The sequence below is a fragment of the Python bivittatus genome, unplaced genomic scaffold (genome assembly GCF_059951505.1).
Source record: "Python bivittatus isolate LINGU-HERP-01145 unplaced genomic scaffold, Pbiv_v1 ctg000610_np1212, whole genome shotgun sequence".
NCBI lineage: Eukaryota > Metazoa > Chordata > Lepidosauria > Squamata > Pythonidae > Python > Python bivittatus.
Window position 1 is genome coordinate 16,492,176 of NW_028277088.1, and position 24,547 is coordinate 16,516,722.

At 39.6% G+C, this 24,547-nt stretch overlaps 1 protein-coding gene across 6 annotated transcripts in view; it reads right to left on the reverse strand.

The window, feature by feature from the left end:
- The window catches only part of ACBD5 (acyl-CoA binding domain containing 5), a 29,968-nt gene extending 18,170 nt beyond the window's left edge, over positions 1 to 11,798 (reverse strand). For 2 of the 6 annotated variants that reach the window (XM_088150310.1, XM_088150315.1), the window contains exons 1-5: positions 11,698 to 11,798; positions 9,822 to 10,838; positions 7,099 to 7,219; positions 5,121 to 5,193; positions 2,951 to 3,062 (exon numbers count right to left, since the gene is read on the reverse strand). In XM_088150310.1, the coding sequence (XP_088006436.1) occupies positions 2,951 to 3,062; positions 5,121 to 5,193; positions 7,099 to 7,219; positions 9,822 to 9,912 (397 nt within the window). In that variant the 5' untranslated portion in view covers positions 9,913 to 10,838; positions 11,698 to 11,798. The other 4 variants (XM_088150312.1, XM_088150313.1, XM_088150314.1 and 1 more) reach the window with 4 other exon arrangements.
- Between the last annotated feature and the right edge of the window lie 12,749 nt (positions 11,799 to 24,547).

Consider the following 24,547-nt stretch of genomic DNA (forward strand, 5'->3'; position numbering starts at 1 on the left):
CTGGCATCTTACGCTGGATGTGGAAATTACACTCTCCTTTTCAGTCTAGTGTTTTTATGTGCCTGAAAATAATATTTTGGTCAGGTACTGAGAGGTTGGGTTCAGGTACCTGCTCCTTTGCTTTCAAGAGGGATGGCTACAACCCTCACCTTCATCAAAAACTTTTGCAGGACTATCTATACAAAGCAGTAATTCCTTAAACTCTTCTCATCCCATTTACAAATGTCTCCTCTTTCAAGAGGTTAATTAAGACTTCTAATTGTGCATGTTTTATGCTTCTGCTCTATATAAACATTTTGAAATAATTAGTTTTTAGCTAAGAATCTTTTAAAACAACAACAACATGGCAACTCACCTCACAGGGTTTTGTTGTGGGGAAAATAGGAAGAGGAAAGAGTATTAGGTATGTTCACTGCCTTGAGTTATTTATAAAAATAATAAAGGCGGGATAAAAAAAATCTAAAAGAAAATTAACTTTAGATGTTCTGCTGACAGTAAGAATTAAGAACCCTCTGAATTTTGACACACTTTCCCATTCTGCCTCCTTTAACTAAGCAGCAGCTTTCACTGAGGGTGGACGATTTTCCTACATCTCAAGAGCCTATTAGCCCAATCTAATCTAGTTAGACATCTTCCCTGCAGTGAACATTAATGAGGTAATGCATATAAATGCAACGCTATCATCAGAAAAAATTTCCCTTTCTTTAATTCCAGAGGGATTGGCCTCTGATTTGAAACAACTAGCAGAATTTCAGGAAATACATTTTAGCGGGAAAATATAAGCAAGCAAGGGTTCAGCATCCTCATCCTGTGCCCATTTTGCTCATTAAATCAGACCCACCCTTCAAAACATGAATTGGACAGGCCCATATTTAAGAAAGGCATTGCTACCACTATTGTTTCTAAGTAGCCCCTTTAGAAAGGCCAACTACAGTAAAGCTAGATCTTTACTTAGTAACAACGACCCTCAAGTAATTAAAATCTCCTGTACTTTTCTGAATGGGCAGTATACCTCATATTGTTTCTAGTTCTGCCTTTCTTTTCATCCACTCTAATCTATTCATGTTGTCTAAAAGAAGTGGTGAGATTATAGGAATCAAATGGGACATGTCTACATAAAGCTGCAGATAAGTTAAAATTCAGGTTCCAGAAGCTGTGTGTCATAATAGGATGCTACTGTTCATGGAATGCCCCCCAAACAGAATTCTTCACCAAAAACTCCTTTAAATTCAAACTGGATACTGAATGTCGTCGTGCCCTTGTTCTAACAGTGATGACTCAGTTTTATCTACTATGTTCTTTCATACGGTATTTGCCCTGGACATCACTGCAAACTACCAACATGTGTTTTGGAAGCAAGTCACGTTTTTGGCCATGACTTTTTCGTGCCCAAGTCACTAAAATATAGATAAATCAAGTTAAATATTTATATGCATAGTTATTTCTTCAGATAATGTAACTGCTTCAGTAGTAATGTTTACCTACCATGTAGCAAATTAGGAAAGAATACTTTAATCAAAGGCCTGAATTTGCAGATTTCATTTTGTACCTCTTTAACTATGCACTATGAAACATGCATTGTGATAATATTTATACTTATGATACATTATACATGTTATACTTATGATGCATATTCTTTGAAATGTAGCTAACTTCTCTTCCACATTTTCCCCATTGTACTGCTTGGAAGAATAGCCATCATGCATTGCAGAGCAGAGCGAAATCACTTTCCTAAATTCCGCCACAGATGAAAACCCACAGCCCTCTACAAGGGAGAGGAGAGGGGGTAAAACTCACAACCTGAACATAAAAAGTGGCTGCGTTCACACAACTTAACCAGATCAATTAAAAACCTAATTGTTTGGCTACGTTTTAACCATCTGTTGTTTTCTGTGCTCTAATGAGTTGCGCAAATCCAGCTTGTTTGGTTGGTTTGTGATCCAACATCTTCTGCAAACCCAGATAATGGAATATTTAGCTAAGCTAAATATGTAAAACCCCACTCACCTGAGGCAGGGGAGAATTTCCTTGCACGATACCAAGATTGCTGTTATGCTCTTTGTCACTGCATGCAGAATGTAACTAGTGATTAATAATAAATCTGGATCTCACTATATTTCAGTTCATATTAAGTGCCTTTTCAAATATTACATTTTCTTGAAGAAAAAAAGGGTTATTTAGGGTAATGGGTGCGTACCTGTTTAGACATTCTGAAAAAAAGAACTAGCTGAGGCAAGCCAGACCTACAGCACATTTCCATGGAAGTTATGTCAGGATAATGGAAACAAATGCATTTTCACAGGAGTGCTGTATTACCAGTCTTATTTTTCTGATATTTATAATCCTAGAGCTGCAGAAATCCAGGCAACCACTAGATGGAAGATCAGTAAAAGTCTAACTTTTTGCTGCCGTTTAGGAGGATTCCAGAATTTCGCAATCCAGTACAATGGAATTTATTCTGAAACAAATACAGGTAGTCCTTGGTTAACAACAGCCATTGGGACCAGAATTTCCATCACTAAGCAATGCAGTCGTAAAGCGCAATGTCACATTACTGCGCCACTTAGCGATGGAAATTCCAACACTTCCAGTTGCTGTCATTAAGCAAATCACTGTGGGTTGTTAAGCAAGGACATCACATGGTCACCATTTGACTTTGCTTGTAGGAAGCTGGCAAAAAAGGTCACAAATGGTGATCATGTGAACGCTGCAATGGCCAGAACTTTGAGGACTGGTCATAAGTATCACTCATTCAACACCATTGAGAGTTCAAAAAGTCGCTGAATGAGTGGTCACTAAGCGAGGGCCACTTACCACAAAAAGCTTTAACTTTCTTTTAAATTACTGGTAGTGCAAGCCAGACAAACAGCATTAAAATGTAATGTAATGTAAAATAATGTAATTTACAACTGATAAGATATTAGATAAGGTAGCTGTTATGTATTCCCACCTGCGATTAGGTCAGATCCTCTATTTCTTTTATCCTCTACAATTTCGTAAAATGGGCCTAAAACATGTAGCAGTTCCTCAACCTTGTCTGTCATTGGCATCGTTTCAAGAATCTGGAGAAACACAAAACATGTATGAACCGCATACCTTTCAGCGGTAAGTTTGACAATCACTGTAATGCTTTGCTATGAACCAGCCCCACAAGAATAATCCTACAGTCTATATAGGTTTAATTGCAACCTCAGACAAATTTGGATTGTAGCCAACAGTTATCAAAACTAAAGTAGCAAATCATACAGAATTTGCATTAACCAATTCTATCTATTATTTACTTTTAGAAAATATTCCCAATACTTCTAACATGTAAGCATATTTTTCTTGTTAATTTCATGCCTAAAAGAGATACAGTAGTGTTTTAATTACAGCAAAACCTCAATTTATTGGAACTCAATGTCATGGTCTTTGCATGCAATAGATTTCACTGTAGTTTATATCATTTATGTAAGGAGATCATTATACAAATCACACAGATTACACCAATTGTGTCACTTCAGATTATTTGTGTAATGATATCCTTACGCCAATGATGAAAAATAACATGGTAACGCACTCTCAGATTTACCAGACATTCATGAATAATAGACATCTCAGGCTTCACCCCTAGCAGGACAAACTATTTAGGGAAGCTCACAAGAAACCAAAAAAAATAAATAAATCAGATAAATAATATTTATTGAACAAAATTAGAAGCCACAACCAAAGAATGTCAGCAATTGCTGTATTTCAAGAATAATCCATATGTAGAGAAATAGCTTGACTATCTTTCTCCTTCCTGTTTTACACAATGGTCTACTTGGCCTCCTCTTTTAAGCAGGATAATTTCCCATCAATCTTTTGTTTTGCAACCATCAGATTTAAAATCTCTTTCACTTCTCATGACTTCTTCCACCCAGTTAGTCTGTTAAAACAAGGTTTCACTATATGCCTCTATAACACAGAGCCTACTTACTTCAAAGACACTTATTGATCATCAATACAGAGATACCATAAATGTCAATACACATGCCATAGCAAAAACACACAAAACTTGCCTTTTATTTGTATTCTTATGGGGGGGGGATTGTTTTGAAGATGGTGCTAGATGATATATCAAGATTCGTTAATTCACTAACAGTTGTTTACAACTCCCGTACAAACCTGACTAAATTACTCAGAATTACATTCAGAATTACATAACAGTTTGTCATTCCAGGTTTTCTGCATACACTTGCCCTTCTGTTGTTGGGCAACCTTTAGAAACAAAACAGGTTTAGCTAGAAAATTATTAAGGATTTATAAACTAAACTTCTATTCACATGAATTCACACACCCTTTCAATATATTAATATCCACTGAGAAGGTATATATTTAGAATTTAGTGATACTTAAGGCTCACACTGTTGGAATTGGCTGGTGGGATGATTGATACTACTCCCCTCATTATCTTGAATTACATATAGTCTGTTTATATAGAATTGCTATTAGTTAATTTTAATACGGATATTTATATTTTTATTGTTTTGGATTTTAATTGTGAGCTGCCCAGAGTCACCCTCTGGGGGAGATGGGCAGCATATAAATTTAACAAATAAATAAATTAAATAAATACTTTCTTATTCAGTATCAAAAAAATGGAAAAGAGTACATCTCTCTATTCAAAGCAGAATGAGACATACCAAAAATTCTGCATTGTTTGCAGAAGAGACTGAATCTGATCAGCCACCAAAATGGAAATGGTAGTGAGAGTCTTACATATTTTTAGCTTTTTGCATGCTTCATTTTCAAGCCACCTAGTATTTGGCAACGCATTTCATCCAGCAAAAAAAAAATTAAGACCTTCAACCACAAATGTAAAATGTCACATGCTTCATCTTATTTTTCTGTGAATTAGCTCCACCTCCAGCAATCCAATGAAGGCTGTTTGTCTAGCATAAACTTCCATAATACTCTACACTATGACTGATCACTTGTTTTTCATGGCAGCAATTTTCCTAAAAAGCTAGGCTGCCATTAAGTAAGTCACAGAAATTCCTCCTGAATTGTAGTTAAAAACTAATCAAGTCAGAAGACTACAGAGTCTAGAAATAAAATTACTGCAGAATATATGTTTCTGTCTATAAAACAGCTCTTACCTTTTTCATTTCTTCAACATATGCAATCATAGCATCTTCTTTGGGCATATTGCCTAAAGCACTCCACGCATCCCTACAATGAATGTCACAGGCAGAACATCTTCAAAATACTAGATTAGACTACTGCATAATCATTACTTCCAGAATTAATATAGGACTGTGAGCATAAATGTGTATCTATTGCCTAAGGAACTGCATAGATTTTCAATACAGAATCACAGTTCAATTTGGGTTTGTTTTTTAGATCTTCCATTTACTTTCTTTTTTTTAATAAATGCTCCAATTTTCATCCTTCTTCCTTCCTATCTCCTAGGAAAGAGGACCCAGTCCTAAACTAATTTATATATAGAATCAATGAAGCCAGGGAGGCCACCAAATTAGAGGGTAACATTTTGAAACACCACATTCCAACTCCCTGAATTTGGCTGCCATTTGCTCTACTTGCCCCCACAATAAACTGAAACACAAATATAAGACCTGGTTAATAGTGCTGTGATAAAAACGTCAAATTCTACAACTACAATTCTTATTTATTTATTTAGTCATTCATTCGATCCATATAGCCATCCATTCTACATGTGACTCAGTTTTCAGTGGGAATAAATCTATATAATTGTAAACCCCTTTTTAAAACAAGCAGTGTACAAATACTTTTACAACATAATAAATTAAGCTAAGCTGTGCTCTATTCAAAATGAGCAAGCTTCTGCAGAACATATTATTTGTCCCAATTCTTTAGCAAAGAACTTAGGGAACCCTGCTAAGAAGGTCAAAGATCAATAGTTTTAAGAATGCATGAAAAGATATAATGGCAGAAAAAAAGGCCATAAGTACTGTACTTGGAATTATATACATGATGCAGAAATAGTCTTCCTGTAAGTCAGAAGGAACAGAAAGATTTTTAGCCTCTGGTTTTCTTTTAACACCACAACACTGCAAGTTTTTTTCTTCCTCCTAGGGACTTTTTACAGTTTGATCTGCAAGTGTGGGAGTCTGCAGCAGAGGATAAGTGACTTCACACACATAATTTGCATCATCTCTGCCATTTATGCAATGATGTCATGGTATATGTGATATCATCATGTGTGAAGCTCCATGCAATGGGACAAGATCGAAGAACTACATAGATTTTAGTATAAGGTATCTTTAAAGCTCCTCTGGGGTAAATACAGAGTCTTGGGAATAGGATTTCCCCCATCTCATTTATAATGAGTTACTTAAGGTGACCTCTCTGATTACTTTGGGATGCTTTTTCCTGGATTTCTCCCCACCAGGGCTGAACTGTCATTTATAACAGTGTTTCTCAACCTCAGCAACTTTAAGATGTGTGGACTTCAACTCTCAGAATTCCCCAGCCAGAGCTGAATCCACACATCTTAAAGTTGCTGAGGTTGAGAAACACTGATTTGTAAGATGAGCTGTCAACTGACTTGCCCATGATCTCTTCTCAGGCGCTCCACAATCTCTCACATCACACTGCATATTTCCATAGCCATATACTTTGCTGAAACAGTAAGCACAGACTGCTAGACAGGGCAACATACAAGACAGTATGAGTATGCCTCCCTTGAATCCACACACCCTCCACTTGGAGCCTGAATTTCTGAAAAGGCAACAATCCTCAGTTTAAAAAAAAAAGGCAAAAAAGAGATCAAGCTCTGTTTCAAATAGTACACACATTCATATTCTTTCTAGTACAGTTTTTGTCCAAATAAAAGTATTCCTCAGAACATAAGCACCAATGTATCAAGGCAGGTCATTTGGTCCATCAGCTTTTATTCTCTACAATGAACGAAAGCAACTTTTACTATTTAAGATACTTTTCCAGCACCATCTGGAGATAGCAAGGACTGAATCTGGGCAAAGGATGTGCTATGTCACCAAGCCAGACGCTTTCCATACTGGGAAAAAATGTACAACTGCCATGGACAAGGCACAACTACTTATCTTGAAAACATCTTTGATGTCTCATATTTACCATTTATATCTACCAATGGGATCCCAAAATCCAGGTCTTGAACTATTACAAGGTCCTTGAGTTGCTTGCTTATAAAAGCTATAGAACTTCAACATCATTTCATTTGTTGGCTGGAAAGAACCTAAGGAAAAAGATTTTTAGAGTGAAAAATACAATAACGTTCTTGCTTTAACACATCGCTTCTAGGTTACTGTGAAGGCAAAATAAAGAGCATATGCAATCATTAATGGGGATTTAAAACTGGCTTTATTCCTGCTGGTTTCAATTCAAAGATCAATTATCTTGCCTGTTCATTTGGACTTTACACTCTGATGAAATCTAATGATTAAACTACCTTTGCACAAATAGAAAAGAACACAATCTTAATTTTCAGGCAATGGTATCAGCACTATTTTGTTGTTTCGTTTATTAGAAAAAGTAAAACATGTAGACAAACAGAAAAAAAGATGGCTGCTGATATTTCTTAGACTAGATTTGAAGTGGAATTCATAGGGGAAATGAGTTAAAGCCATATTCTGGTAATAAACAAAACACACACACACACACAGAAATTCAAAGGAAATTCCACTAAAACATGATAAATCAGAATGCTCTCATTCCAATGACTTCCCTAACAATGCTGAATCCCAAACCAAGAGGTCTCTACCTTTTAGGCATGACTGTCTTAGACCTATCTAGAAAGCTCTGAATACATGCAAAATAATGGCAAAATGGGCCAGTAAAACAGATTTTAAAAATCTGAAGTTGCTTGCCTTTATTCAGACCAGTCCAAAATCTATTACAGTGGTACCTCTAGTTACGAACGCCCCTCCTTACGAATTTTTCAAGATACGACCAGCTCCGGCCCCAAAAATTTACCTCTACTTGCGAACTCTGCCTCTACTTACGAACCGGATCCACGGCCATTTTCCCTGCTGCCACGCGGTCACGGCTTCCTGTGGGCGAGATCGTGGTAGCAAGGAGACGTTCGGTGAGGCTTGTGGTGTGTTTTGTGGCGTTTGGAAGGTTTTTGTGGCGTTTGGAAGGTTTTTGAGGTTTAAAAATTAAATGCATATGTTTCAGAACTGTTTAGCTGTATTTACATTGAACCTTATGGGGGAAATTTATCTCGGGGTGCGACCAAATTCGGAGGGCGGATTAGCCGTATTTACATTGAACCTTATGGGAAACTTTACCTCGACTTGAGACCAACTCGAGTTGCAACCAGAGTCACGGAACGGATTAAGTTCATAACTAGAGGTACCACTGTATTGTATTTATTTTATTAAGGTATTACGTCCTCAATATCTTAGGAATAGAGTTTATTACATTTATCTCACAACAGATAATACTGTATATTGACACTTCCCATTTTTCATTTATAGTTCCAAGAATTACTTGTGAGAACAATTTGACAAAAATATATATTGAAGAAGGAGCCTTTGACTCCAAAACATGGTTTTACTTGATAAGAAAACCCAACCAAACAGTATTACCACAAGGGAATAATTGATGGCTCTTCTAAATAAAGAAATACAGAAATATAGCAAAGGCATTATTTTCACAGCCAAAATCAAGTTTAGACTATTGCACTTCCCACTTTGTAACTAATAAACAAAGCTGAGCCAACAGAAATAAAACTTTGTACTTCATCAATTATTAAAGCACTTTTTAAAAAAAATCTACAAATTATATTTAGTGATGTGAATTCCTGTGCTGTTCAAGCAATTTCACAAAAGGGTTGAGTAGAAAAGCAAGAAAAACCAAAACAACTTGAAAACATATTGTTACACCCATAAGCCATCGCCTACACAAAATCTAATGAGAAAGGAACAAGCAGCATATTCCTACCCTTAGTGTGGACAAATGGGTGCTGGCCAAAGAAGACTTCACTGAAATCGAAATCATTTGTTTAATTGTCAAAGAAATTAATTGTCAAAATTAAGACAATTTTGGATTCTGAAGACCTGTTCTCATTCAGGTTTAACTATTTTACATTCTACAGACGCTCCAAACACTCCATGACTTGAGCACCAGCCATTTCCTTTCCCGCTGAACTTTTTTTCTGAATTTCTAACCATTTTGCCTGATGGAAGAGTTTCTGAAAACTCAGACACTTGCAATTAGCTTATAACTTTCAGATGATCTAATAAAAATATTTTTTCCAGTACAGATTTAGGATTTTTATTTTATGGTTGACACAGCTGCGTTTGCGTTCAGTATATCGTCTTATGTTGGAAGTTTCACTGAAGTTATCCTGACTTCAGAACAAGCTATATAGGATTATGTTCCAAGAATAACCACATTCAACTTAAACTCTACATTACATGTATACATGCTAGGATATGGGAGATGCAGGTTCAAGTCCATACTCAGCGTGGAAACACACATTTTAGTAATTATACCACAGTGGTGCAAAGTTGGTGGAACCCCAAGTTTGTCACCAATGGATATTTCCAGCACTGTGAAAAAATCCTAACTCTAACTGTTAATGCAGTTCAATGAATGTCCGGGATATGCACAACATTCACTGTTGTGAACCAGACTGGCTGGATTCAACAACACACTTCCTCGTCACCTCGAGGGGAGTCCCCCATCCAAGCCCTGACCAGGCCCAGCCCTGCTTAGCTTCGGTGCTGCCCAAGGCCATCGCAGCAGAAAGCCGAGGAAAGCGGACTCATCTCCGTCTTGCGATTCCCTCCCCACTCGCCCCGGCCTGCCTCCGTCGCTTCCCTCCGACTTACCATTTTTGGGCAGGCTCTGGATCACCTTCACGGCCGCCTCGAAGCGAGTCGCGTGCACCGAGCCGCCGCCGCCGCTCTCCGTCTCCGCCATGGCGGGACTCCTGCTTCAGCCGAGCCGAATCGCGCCGCCGCCGCCGCCTTCCTTGTCGGCGGAGGGCCCTGCCGCCGAGGCCCGTCGGGATCATCCAGCAAAGAGGAAGGGAACGCGAAGGCCGCGGGGAAAACGGGGAAGAGCAGCCCGCTTGAGCCTAGCCGGCTCCCCGCGTCCCCTGCCCAGCACCGCCCTCGCTTCTCCGTGCGGCCTCTTCTCGCCAGCATTAGCACCCCCCAACTTTCAGACCCCCCCCCCCAAACTCGGCTTCTGCCGCTCTCCCCGCTGCCCGGTCACGGGAAAGCAGCATAGAGCGCGCCACCCTCCGCCCTGCACCGCTTAGCGCAGAAGCCAAGCGGGGGACGCCATCCTCTATACCTACCTTCTGCAACGCGGCGCCCCTACCCCTGCTCTTGCTGGCGGGAGGACGGGGGAGTTCAAGGGTGAGGCGGGGCAAGTTGGTCCAGGCCAGGGCAAGGAGCAAGCGCCATTGAATTCAATGGGATTCGCTGCTGTGCTGACATGCGTAAAAGAGCTCAGACTTGATCCTGATTTCTCACCCAACATCGTAATCTCGCCCTCCGATTCTCCACTTATTCCTGATGCATCGAGCACCCTTCACCCCCCACCACACCTTACAATGGGTGCGGGAAGAGGTCCCTATCCGGAAGGCTTCAGCAGGAAAGAGGCACAAGGGAGACAACACAGGGAGGGAAGATCGAAGGAAATAGCGCGCTATTTCATTTCTTATGGCAGGAAACGAGTATGGAATCGGGTCTAGCCAAGCATTTCTTGAAAAAAGTTACTTACCCTCCCTTTTCTCTCTCTAGTTGTATCTCTGCATCTTAAACAATCTCTCCCCCCACACTGAAGTCGTTCAATCCGACCGTTCAGAAGCTCCACTGAGATCTATGGGGCTTTTCTCTCTAAAATTGCAAATAAGGGACCGCAGTTGTGCAGGTTGTACAGACCATCTCTAGGCAATATAGACTGTAAAAGGTGAAGCTTCCCGGCGTGTGAGCACGTGCATACAGCTTTGCCGTCGGTACCCTTCTGATTCGGGACTTGCAACTTACATTCATTACCCAAACGCACGGGAAAGAAAGTTATTCAGGAAAGTTCAATTCAAGCTTTGAGTAGCCACCACAGCATAAAAGAGGTAATAAAAGTTGGTTACAGACGAACTACTCAGAGGCACTGAATTCGCTTCTCTGCAAACCCTCTTTAGCTTCTCTTTTTCGAGCCCTTCCACATTGCCCAGGGTTCAATACCCTCCACCTGTTCCTGCCCACACTCCTGACTGAAACCAAAAACTGCAACGTAACCACTGAACCCGACTCCTCCACACCATCAACATCTTCATTTCACATCGTTAACACCGACAATGCCTAGCCAATCAATTTCCCAGGGCGGTTTCCTTCTCTTCACCAAGCCGGGCGCTCCGAAGTTTTCCCTTCCTGTCCTGCCTCTCCAAGTCGGCTTTGCAATCCGCCTACAGGACTACCTTCCATTATCCCACGGAGGATTATTCACCTGTTATGATCATGCACAGCTGGAGGGGAAGGGGCGCCCTTCTGCCAGGCTGCCGACCCTCCTTGTCCACTTGCAAGCAGGAGATGACAGTTATAAGGCCAAATTGCAGCAAAACGTCCTTCCTCTAACTTTCCAGACTAAAACGTCATCCGAAGAAGACCGGAGGCCGGGCGGCGTCAAGCAATCGCCGAGCCTCCACCGACTTCCAACATCAAAGAATTGCAAATCGTATCAAGCGACGCCTGGTCCTACCTTGGGAAGACAGACTTCTCCAACCTTTGCCCACGGTTCAGGATCTTCTGTTATTGTCTTCCAACAGTAGCCTTCGACTCATTCTTGTTCCGCCTCCTAAGGAGAATTCTGGGTAATGTAGTCCACTTTCCAGCACTTCCTGTCGCTGACATCCTGCCTACCATAGCAACCTTTTTTTCCTCCCCGTTTAGATCAAAGTACATTTTTCTCAGCCTGTGTGTTTCTTATTCCCAGGGAATTAACCTGAGATGCCTATAAATATTAGGAAATGTAATGATTGATGCTTCTTAACTTGAGGCACGCAGCACATTTCATTGCAGCGCTCCTCTTTGGTGGGATGGTTTATTTAATACTGTTCCTTGGCACATATAAGGGAAGTAGCAATTTCTTTTCATTTATTGTTTCCCTTCTCGTTTTAAGCCTCTTTACGAATGTAAGCCACTCAGAGTTATTACTCATTGAAGCAACATTTAAATCTGCTTAATAAACCTGGAATGACTAAAATTTAAAAATCTTAGCCAGCCCATATTGTTCCCATCATTTCCTCTTAAAATCGCCAATTTGGCACCAGAGACACAACATCATGGAAGTTCCTCCATTCTTTTCTAGCAATGAGAATAAAAGAGGCAGCAGCTGCTAACTCTGACAGATCATGAAAAAGCTAATGGTGACCCAACTTGGGTGGGAGACGCCTAGCAAATTTCAAGGCAAGTTGAAAGAACATCTTGGAAGACTGTTGTCAAGAAAACATCCTGGACATATCCATACAGTAACCAGGACCTGAACTCAACTTGAGAATGTCTTTAATCTTCCAATCATGACATAACTAATCATTTGCAGCCTTTTCATGGTTATTGCCCAGACAAAAAGTGTCAGCCTGACCTCTAAAAATGATTCACCTTGGATGGAAGAAGGCACTGTAGATCTTTTTTGTCCCATAAGAAAATACCACTGTTTACAAGGCACAGAATATGGGTTAACATACATACTCATGTATAAGCTGAGAAATTTTGGCTCCAAAATACACCCCCCAAAATAGGTTCAGCTTATCTGTGGACCAGAGCTCAGTTTTTTGTTTTGTTTTTTAAATCATGGGTTTTAAACTATGACATAAAAGTTTGCAGTTTCCTGCCTTTTGCTGCATACATTTCTGGTAAGTAGGTAATCACCATATCTGGAAATTGCCAACAGTTATCATATGATGCAGCTTTCAAGCTAAAAGTTATTAGAAGAGTGAAGGAGAGAAACAATTCTGCTGCTGCAGCAGAATTTAAGGTACACAAAAAACAAATTCATGAATGGAAGAAAAGGAAAATTATTTCCTTGGCTGGTTGTAATTTTGTGGGTCAGCTTATCCATGGATGGGCTTATCTGTGAGTATATACAGTAATTCAACACATTAAGCCACGATGAAATCACACATGGCTTAACATGGCATGCAAAGCAAGCCATCTTAATCATTAAAAGATAGCATGGAAGCCTTTAAAATGTTTCTTTGCACCATACCATGTTCATAAATGACACTGCTTTGATATTACAAATTAGGTTTAATCCTTTAATAGCCCGACCTTATTTATTGTTACTCACAGTAGCATTACTCCCACGTGTAAAGACACTGGATTATAATCAAAGTTCAGAAGGCTATCATTTTGTTCTACCTACCTATTAGTTTGTAATATAGCATGCCAATTTTTTGTGTATGAATCATTTTGTTCTATTTGTTTATGGTAAAAATTTGGCAAGGACTTTTCCTGAATAGCTGATTATCAAAATATTTTGTGAGGAGGTCCACCCTTTGCTACCTTGCCTACAAGAATAACAAAATCAGATGAGCAAAATATATGGGACAGTCTGTCAGAACCTGCTGCGCTTTTTAATGCAACACATATTAAAAACAAAACAGAGCTTTGATTGCACCATCGTGGCCACCATCTTGGTTTTTTGACCACACCCTGTGGGCACTCCAATTTCCAGTTCTTATTTCCAGACCTTTATACTATTGCTTCAGGCTGGATAAAAGCTCCCATCAATATTGGAAGAGACTCTGGGTTGCCACACAACATTCCAGATTCTGCAAATATACAACAAGTATCCATTGAGTTCCTTGTAATGTACAAGCAATGTACAATTTTTTAAAAAAATGTGTATAAACTGTAGGGATCTGTGAATGGTTCTTGATACATATATTATAAAGGGATACTTTGTACATTGTACTAAGTCATAGTGTAATTTGCACATGTTTTATTTCTGGACTGAGAAAGCAGATTCAGTGTAACCTTCTAAAACACATAGAATGATTCTAGGAACATTATGCTTCAAAAATGATACTTTTTCAGAAAAAGGAAGAAACACTGTGAATTTGGAATTCGTCTCTGCTTACCAACATTCAGTGGCAAATCTCCAGATTTTGATGCTGTGATTTTTGTTTTTATATCTGTCAAAGACAATAGCAAAATTTCGCACTGAAACGACGATGGCTTCTCAAAATATGAAAAAAGAAAGACAGCTTCACTTGCTCCTGTAATGTTAATATGTCATCACTGGATCCCTGTGGCCCTTCAAAACTTAAAAGGTTTCTGTTCGTTTTTTTAAATCTCTGGCTATAAAATTATTGTCCATTCCCCCTCTGTAGCAACTGAATCTTTACTAGGTTGTATGTGGTATATTAAAGTCACATGTCATCTTGTGGCTGTGAACTGTAATTGCAAATAGAGAATGAAGTTGTTCTCAGTAAAAGTTAAAATCTCTTTTGAGATTTACTTGGCAGTACCTGGCTGACCCTGACTGATTGATTATATGCCATCAAGTTAGTGTCAATTCTTAGTAACCACATAGCTAGATTTTCTTCAGTAGGATTTGTCCCTAACCTGGTCCTTCAGGTCTTCCAACAGTGCACTCATTGCCACTCTTGAGTCCATCCACCTTGCTGCTGGTCACCCTCTTTTCTTTCCTTCCACCTTTCCCAGCATTAGAGCCTTCTCCAAAGGGCTAGGTCTTCACATAATGTGTCTAAGTAGCATAATTTGAACCTGGTCATTTGTGCCTTGTGTAAGAACTCTGGATTGATTTCTTCAATTGTTTTCTTGAATTTCCACTGTATTCTCAGGAGTTTTCTCCAACACCAAATTTCAAAAGCATCAATACTCTTTCTATTCTGCTTCTTCAATGTACAACTTTTGCTTCCATAGACTGTGACAGGGAATTCCATGGCTTGTACTATTCTGATCTTTGTAGGTATAAACAATCACGGCATCTGAATATCTTTTCCAAGGCCTTCATGGCTGCTCTACCAAGTGCTCATCTGCATCAGATTTCTTGACTGCTTGCTCCTTTAATGTTGATGATTGATCCTACAAGGCAGAAGTTATCCATCACTTCAATATCTTAATTGTCAAATCTAAGGCTGGTCGTTATACCTGTTGTCATTATTTTGTCTTCTTTATATTTAATCTTAGTCCTATTTTTTCACTGTGCTCCTTGACTTTTATTATTACAGTTTGCAGATCAATTATATTTTCAGCTATCAGAGTAGTATCATCAGCATAGCACAGATTATTGATATTTGTTCCTCACCAATCAGCTTCCTTCAATGTATATTCAGCATATAGGTTGAATATAAGGAGAGAGCATGCACTCTTGGCTCACTCTTTTGCTGACTGGTGCCAGTCTGCTTTACTGTTTTTCATCTGGACTATGGCTTTTTGTCCTGAGTATAAGCTTTACATGAAGATGAGGAAATGTTATAGAATTCCTATTTTCCTTAGCTTGACATGACTGATACAATTAAAAGCCTTTCTATAATCAATGAACATGTATTGACTTCTTTTTTATAGTCTTTGGCTTTCTCAGTTGTGCACAATGACACTAATGTCTCTTGCTTCTTAGCCTTTTCTAAAACCAGCTTGAATATCTGGCAGCACCATTTCCATGTAGGGCTCTAAACTACATTGGATGACCCTAAGCATTATTTTGCTAGCATGAGAGATAAGGAAATTGTATGATAGTTCTTGTACTCTGTTAAGGATCCTTTCTTTGGTTTTGGTTGTTAGATCTACCAGTCTGTATTGTTCTCCAGATCTGCTGGCATAGTTTGGTTAGAACTTTTGCTAATTTGTCTTCTGTGCTTGCCATAGTTTTATATATATTCCATCAATTGCCATAGTCTTTCGACTTGGTAATGACCAGAGTACCATTCTAACTTCATCTTCTAGTACTAGAAATTCTTGTATGTAAGAATATCTTCGATGGTATCTTGGATGTTGACATCCCTACTATAGAGAATTTCATATACTCCTTCCATCTTTGTATGATCTTCTTTGAATCAGTTACCATCTGTCCATTGGTGTTCTTTAGCATATCAATTCAATGTTGGAACCTCCTTCTGAATTTGGAAATCTTTTAGAAGACTTTCCTTGCTTTTTCATGTCTGAAGGTTTTCACCTTCAGTTTCTTTACAGGTGTGGCTGTAATACTGTTTCTTGTCTCTTCTAACAGTTCTCTGAAATTCTTTGTTAAATTCCTTCCTGAGATTTTTTGTCTTTCTTGGTTTTGTTTTCTCTTCTTGTCAATCTCAACCTTTGTTTTCTGACGTTCAGTTTACTTTCTTCTTTTTCTTGGTCTTTAGCAGTCTCTTTTCACATTTATTTTGATTCCATTCCACAGTTCCATTCCTTTCTCCAAGATGAAACTTTTGAAATCCATTAAGCAGAAAACTAAACCTCAAATATAACTACACTCTTTGGGCAAGAACCAGACTCATTTTGCTATTTGAGAATACAGTATAAACTTTTTATTGCCTGTATTATATCTACTGTACCCATGACTTGGAATTATCACAGTATATCACATGCTCAACCAAAATCCAATCTAATCCCATTTAGCCATAGTTTGACAGTCTTGACCCAAGTTATGTAGATGAACAGGAGAGAGAGCCATGGTGCTTAATTTCACTGAAGTACTCATTTAGTCTGTTGCCTTTGTATGGATAGAGGGAAACAAACTCTCTTCAAAAGTCATAAAAGTTCCTTTAGTGGGAGGAATTGCCATGAGTATTTTAGATATCAAAATGTCCTTGAACAGTGCTGGTTTTCTCACTATACTGCAAAAAGCATGGATCGATATATGTAGTTTTTTATTTACCACAATATTTTGCTTTAACGCAATCATATTTTTCCTAGCAAGTCATATCTCCTTTTATGTACAATCAATATTTTCATGAAAGTTAAGTAAATCCATTCACATAGTCAAGAGAAGCTGAGATTGACTCAAGGGTGTCTTTATCTGGCCTATCAGATCTGAGCACCAAACATCCTTGTATTTTATATTTAGTTAGCCATCCTGAGTATGTGCTTGAGTCGAAAAATAGCAAATAAATTCAGTTTTAAAAAATAATCAAAATGATCCATTTCCAATCAGATTTTATTCAAAAGTTAGTCCCATCGGTAATTCTACTGATAATTCAACTAATTTGTACAAAGAAAAAGAATTATTTGATCAAGCTCTGTTTTCTATGAATTTGCTATGGTTTTTAGGGAATGCAAGATTGTACAAACAAATTCTGCTCAATCATGCGCATGCTTTTTTGGAAATATGTTCCACAGCATGCACTGTAACTATTTCTAGATATCGATTCTTTCTACGCTGCTAAGTTAAAGTGCTATCCACCAGTCCTTCATCTAGAAGAAAATTATTCTGGAATAAAGTCTGTTATTTATATTGCCAGTGCCCATCCTGGCTATATAGCCATTGTTCTAAACTGACACCAAATGATGTCCTTATTTACCATATACAGCACATGCTTAGAAAAGGGATGGGTGGATTCCTCTGCCTTTCTTTCCTTCTCCCCCCATTAAATATCGTTGGCTGGTGGGAGAGTATTCACCAACCACTTTCCTTAATGTGGGATGGGGATGAGGCTCAGGGAGCAAGCTTTTTTGAGAAACAGCTAGACTGGCAGGTTTAGCTATTTGTTGAACCTTGCTCCAGGTTTTGTGTGTTCTGCAAGGGTGTTTTTAAAAGAAGTTTGGCAAACAGTTATACTCTGCAGCTGCCTGCTCAGTTCTAGTCAGTTGCTAGTTGAGGTCATCCATCTTTCAAAGCTGTGTCTCTGAGCCAGGGATCACTTAAAATACCTTTCAGGTACATGGGAATACTCCAGTTTGAAAAAGCCAGATTCTTCCTTAGCTCAAATCACAATGACCCTGGTGGATAGCACCTAGATGAGAGGGGTATGTCTGCACCAGGATAAGGTGGCCAATAGGTGATCCCAAATGACCCATAGGGTCATCCGACAGTGCCATCAACAAAATTAGGCCCCTTAGACTGTACTCACCATAAAACTGATGTGAGACTTTATGATGCACTTTAACATCATATAGATAGGGATGATTTAAGGCAAGTATGGTTTTGGGACAAGATAAGGACAATGTCACAAGGATACCACAGACTAAAGAGGTTGCTGCAGCATGCTTTGGTGCAAGTGCGGAAGGCCCATTGCCTGAGATCACAGTCAGTATGCCAAGCCATTATTTAACCACAGTTTGCTGAATAAACCATCATTTCTGAATGCATGTAAAATACTAAGTAATACATCATAATTTACAAATAATTGGTGGAATCACACTACACGCTGAACAAAGGCCCAAGAAATCACATTATGCTTAGCATGATTCATGAGCCTAGCACATATATTACATGGAGCTTATTAAACTGAAACAAAATCGTTGGCACTACAGCTACATTTTCAGGCTTTTTCAGCAAATGTGAAGGGCAGAAATAATATAAATGACTGACAGCTATTCTTTAAAATCACATATAGAATCCTAACATTCATAACATCATTAAAGGAGTTTTTAGCAAAGCATCTTGTTTGTGCTAGAAATTGTCTTTCATTATGTTGCCCAGGCTGCGGCTCCATAACTGGCACGCGTGCATTTTTAGGATGGAAGTCTTGATTATGAAACCTCACCATCTGCTTTGCTTATGGTTTCCTACAGATTGATTTTCATAGGGAAAGAACATCAAAGGGATTGTGAAAGGACATTCTGTTTCAAGGCTCTTCCACAATCCTCCACTTCTCCCCTGCAGACGTCACTAGCGAGAATGCCAATTAGTGCCAATTGCAAAAATGGTTCTGTTATGTAAAATAGATCTCAATGTACTCTCCTAAAGGTTGCAGTTCTGAAACCGGGATGGGTGGGGAACATTAATCAACTTCCACATCATGTAGAAATGTAACGATACAAAATTGTCAGCTTTTTCAGATGGACCCTAAAGACGCGATGTCTTTAACAGTGGGCAGATCCTTTAGCAATCGATAGTGAATAATAACATTTATCATAGAATCACAGAATATAAGTGTTGGAAGAGATCTTGAAGATCATCTAGTCCAATCTCATGCCTAGTACAGGAATCTGCTACTAAAGCATCTTTGACAGACAGACATCCAGCCTCTGTTTAAAAGGCTCCAGCAGAGGAGGGTCCACCACCTTCCATTGCTGAGCAGCTCTTACCATTAAGACATTTTTCCTGTCCAACCAAAATCTATTTCCTTGTAATTTCCTTGTTTTTTGTTATGTCTTCTGGAACAAATCTACACAATTCTGCTCTGGTTTTTACCAGACAGGTCTTCAGTTACTTTAACATAGCTATCATACAGTATCTCACTGTAGTCTTGTCTTCTCCGCACTAAACATATCCAATATTTCCAACTGTTCCTCGTAGGTTTTTCTTCCAGGCCCATTATCATCTTAGTCGCTCTCCTTTGGACTCACTCCAGTTTGTCAATGTCTTTCCTAAAGTGCAGTGCCCAGAACTGGATGCAATGTTCTACGTGGTCTCTGACCAACACAGAATAGAAAGGAAACAACAATTTAACTCTGAAATTCGTGTTGAAATAGTTTAGGACTGCATTTAGAACAAAATGTTTGCAGCTGCACCCTGTGACTCATATTCAGCTTGTGATCTATCAAAGCATCCAGATATACGTTCTGCATGTCCTACTGTCCAGTACGTTTTACCTCCCATTCTATATTCAGACTTTGTTTTTTTCCTGCTCAGATTTGGACTTTGCATTTGTCCCTTCTGAAATCCATCTTGCTCACCCCTTGTTTTCTTAAATTAATTCAAGTCATTTATAAATATGTTGAATAGCATAGGGCCCAGAGTGGAGCCCTACAGTACACCATTTGACACTGGCACCTTTGAGCCTGATACAGAGCCATTGATGTATACTCATTGGGTAAGACTGTTCAACCAGCTCAATGACAGCACGCTTTTTGTCCTCTTATCTCCTAGAATCTTATGATAAGCTCCGTTGAATGCTTTGATGACATTAGGGTACACTATGACCACTGCATTCCAATGGACGATTAAACTAGTCACTCTATCAAAAAAGGAGACCAGGTTGGTTTGGCATGGTTTATCCTTGATAAATTCATGCAACTCCTGCCAAGCAATGCATCTTTTTCTGGTGTTTACAAACTCTTGGCATTATAATCTGTTCCAGAATTTTCCCTGGTAAGTTTTGCTGGTTTTACACTTTGGAGCAAATCATAACTGATTTTTTTGGGGGGGGGTGTAATTTGGCCTAGTGTGTTTTATAATCCCAGCCTGCTTATGGTCTACTGAAATTGTGAATTGCTGAATTAAAATGCTTTAGTGAGGGCAATGCTTACTAGTTTATATGTGCATGGTGAAGTTGAGTTGAAGTCAGAAAACAAACAGCAATGTTCAGATGGTTTCTGGCAAACCCTGACACTGTAATTTTCTGCATTCTGCTGTTTTAATTATTAAACTAAAATATTAATCTCCTCTGTGTTTAATCCTGGGACTTAATACTGATGAGAGCTTTCTTTTACCCCATATTTTATGGTCTTTATTCTTCAAGTGTAGAAAGAAGAAAATTGTGACGGAAAGAAAACCCTTTTATAAGTTTGGAATAATGAAAAAAAAAAAGGATGCACGGAGATTGGAGTTGCTTGTCTGCTTCTACAACGTAAAACACTGAATAATTGTTTGGGTTTTTTCCCCATAATTTTTTTCCATTCTTTCATTCTTTCTGCTTCTGGTAAGGAAAATAATGGAAGAGGTAGTGGGAAAACACCAGAGTTTATAAATGAAAGACTCCATCATTTGGATCCTCCTTTCCTAGCAGCCAAATAAAATGCTGTGAAGCAGAGGGAATCCTCAATAAAAGCCTCATCTGAAAGCATCCATGCTGTGAAAATACAGTTAGTTTACAAGTGGAAGATGCCATCTGGGCCCTTTATAACATTCCATAAATGAGGCAAGCATGACTGCATAATAAAAATTTCATCTAATATCAGTCTGTCCAGAAACTTCGCAATGGCATGTTCCTGAAAAGTAAACAGAAATATTTACCTATAACTATCTGCAGAATTAGGTGTTCATATCTATGATGCTAACTTGGATTGGATAACCATTGCTTTAGCTTCTGTTCCTGGCTACTTCCATGTACATATCTTGGCAATAAACCATGATTAGAAAGTCATAATGGCTATACACTCACAGCCACCCAGAATCACTGTTTTGTGAGATGGGTGGCCATACAAATTTGATAAACAAATAAACAAACAAACAAACATGCTAAATTAAAGCGACTAATCACACTAAGGGTCTTTTCCCACTTGCAACTAACCATAGTAAGAATACACCCACTCCTCATTTTCTGACCAATATGCACATTTGGGACCAAATTTTATGTGCCTGACAACAATGCATGCCAGAGTGAAAGTAACGCTGGTGTAGCTGTATGAGAGAACTTTATCTGAATGAGATGGCAGCAACCAGTGATTTTCACAGCATCTCTCTTACTCTCTCTCTGCCACATGTTCACTTAGTGACCATTTTGCTTAACAACTTGGTTGTTGGAATGGAACTTGGTCACTAAACGACGAGTGGGTTTATGTCCTGGTAACTATTTTTATTGGCTACATTGACATTGCTTTCAATTTATTTCCAACCCATACTCCAGACAGCCTTATGACAGCCTTGACTATCCAAGTGTCATGGTAGTATTTTCATCCTTAACCAGCTAACAGACTGCAGGAGTTTTACTGTAGGTACAATCAGATACACTTCACCATTTTGTCAGTGGTATTGTCAGGGGACCCCTGGGGGTGAGATCAGCTCAGCACTGATTCATTGTTTTATGTGGTGTAGGCCTACCCCTTACCCTGTGGTCTCTGGGCGGAAGGATAGTCCACATCTTTCAAACCAGGCTCTCCCCTTGTAGCCACCAAATCTCTGACCTGGTCCCCAGCTCAGACCCCTGGATCAGTCTGAATAGCATCTGACCATCAGTGGCAGTGGAGTTGCTGTGCAATACAGGTAGTCCTCATTTAGCGACTGCCTCATTTAGCGACCATTCACAGTTATGATGGTGATGAAAAAGTAATGTTGTGACCAGTCCTCATATTTATGACCTTCATAGGTCTGTAAAGCAAAGGAAACCTGAAGTTAAGATTGTAAGCATAGTCATGGTTTCACTTAGTGGCAGGTCCCAATTGTGCTCGCTAAACAAGAACTACCTGTAGAGGAAGAGAACCAGATGTCTCTGCTGCTTCAAGGAACTACCACCCTACTGCGTCTATCAAGTGCTGGCTGGACTACTTTTGAACACAGGTTTAGTGTATTTCCAGAGGCAGGGTAAAGTGGCAGGGAAGGGGACAGCTCACATAACTCCCCTCCCCCTTCATCCCTATCAGCTATGGCTCAAGATCTCACCTCCTCAGGGTTATTCAGCTCCAGGAGCTGGGAATCTGCTTAGAGATCTGGCAGATAAAGAGCCTCCTCTCTCCCAGCCTGAGCAGCTGATTCCCAGGCTAAGAAAGTAGCAAGGGGGGAATGTCTAGCAAATGAATAAACCCCTCAGGCTAGCTGTGTGTCACAACCATTGCCAATCACTGCAACTCGGGGACTGATAAATGGTCTTCCTGCTATCTAGTGAGGTTGAGAGGGTGGGGGAAGGCTTGTCTTCCTCCCCTGCATGGGGAAAGAGAATACTGGGACTTACGATGGCAACAGCAAAATCTATGCCAGTTTAGTGTTCTCTTAGGTGGGAGCAAAGAGCCCTAGGGCTTACCATAAGGTTTTGATTCACACAATACACTGGAATATAATGTGCTTGGGTTTTGGTTTAAGTTATAATGGATTCTTAACCATGGTTCATTTATTCAATTAACTCAATTCTTTGGGTTCATGTTAAATACTAGCTATAAATGTATCACATGATCTGAGTTAGCACAATATGCTAGGCTAAAATTAAATCAATTAATTTGTGGGTCAGTTGGTGGGAGAACACACCCTAAATTTGCATGGAGATTCCCAGCCATAAATAAAGGCAGGTTCACCCATCATACCTAGCCAACAGTTCATTGTTTATGGTTGGGGATGCTACGAGTCTGTCAGGGTCCCGCAGGTAGTCTCTAATGTGAATTCCATCATTACTGTTGTTAATATTGTAATTATGGATCAAATCTTGTGAAATTGCTAAGTCTCACAAGAACATGCTCGGGTGATTTTATATTAAAAAATGAGCTTGGGGCCTGTGAATGCTAATGGTAAGGGAATCAAATTGTGGATCCCAAGCTATACAGTAGTTTTCAAAAGCTCTAGATCAGTGATGGTGAACCTTTTGTGTCAAAAATTCAGAAAATGTCTAACTTGACTCTCTTGGGGTGTTACCCCCCCGAACAGAAGAGAAACAATTCTTTAAATATTCATTTATTTAAAAAAGAATACAGTCCAGTCATGTGTGGTGCTATGTATTATATAAAGAAATGTCAAATAATTACAAGAATGAAATACAAGTAAAACAAACTCAGTTTCTTTGGTAACTCAAAAAGGGAGAATAGTTGTTGGGTGTTGGTGAACCCCACTGGATCACCCAAAATGTCGTGGTGTGTCACCTTTGACACGTGTGTCATAGATTCACCATCACTGCTCTAGATAATTAGATTGTGGGCCAGCATAAAGGAAGAAATTGAAAACTGCTGCACTCTGCTCAAATTTGGCTTGCCAGCACGGTGGGTGCTTCACCACTTGCACTTAATTATAGCTGGGCAATATCTTTTTTTCTGCTATGTCCACATGACATGGCCTTCTCTTCATTCCCAGTCCAGGAGTAGAATGGCTGTAAGTCCTTCTTAGCTATACCAGCGTTACGGATCCCAACCCCAGGGCCGCCTTCTGCGAAATCTGTTCAGCTCTGCCACCTACCACCTTGGGGAGACCTCAGGTGACTGTCCGTGATTAGGAAGAGAGGCATTACAGCACTGGCGTTCTGCCGTAGGGGAGGCACGTTTCGTACCACTACAGATTTTTGCCCAAAGATGGGTGGAACCTCAACTGTGTGAAAAGCGCCCTGGTTTTGGTAGTCTGTCATAACCCATATTTTATACCTCAGCAGGTGGGAATGCAGCCTCTGAAACTGCTTCCACAAACGATGCTTAAACTAAGGCTATTTACCACCTGGGATCGCACTAGAAAGAAGCGCCAGTCACATACGACGATTTAAACTTGCAAAGCGCCAATCTTGCAGCTGTTCTCTAGCAAGCAGCATTCTCTGGAGGAGAATGCTCTTTTTTGGGGGGGTGGGGAGGAAAAAAAATTCATTAAAAAAAAATCAGGAGCAGCGCTAGACACGACTTCCCTGAAACACATCTTGCCTTTTCGCCTTGGCTCGGGCTGATCCCACAAGCGGAGCTCGGGGCGAGCGCAGGAAGAGCGGAAGAGGCTGCCCAGGCACGGGCGTGACTACATCTCCCGACGTACCTCGCGGCCGCCTCTTCCGGTCGAGGCGGGTGGGTGGAGGAGGAGGAGAGGAGGA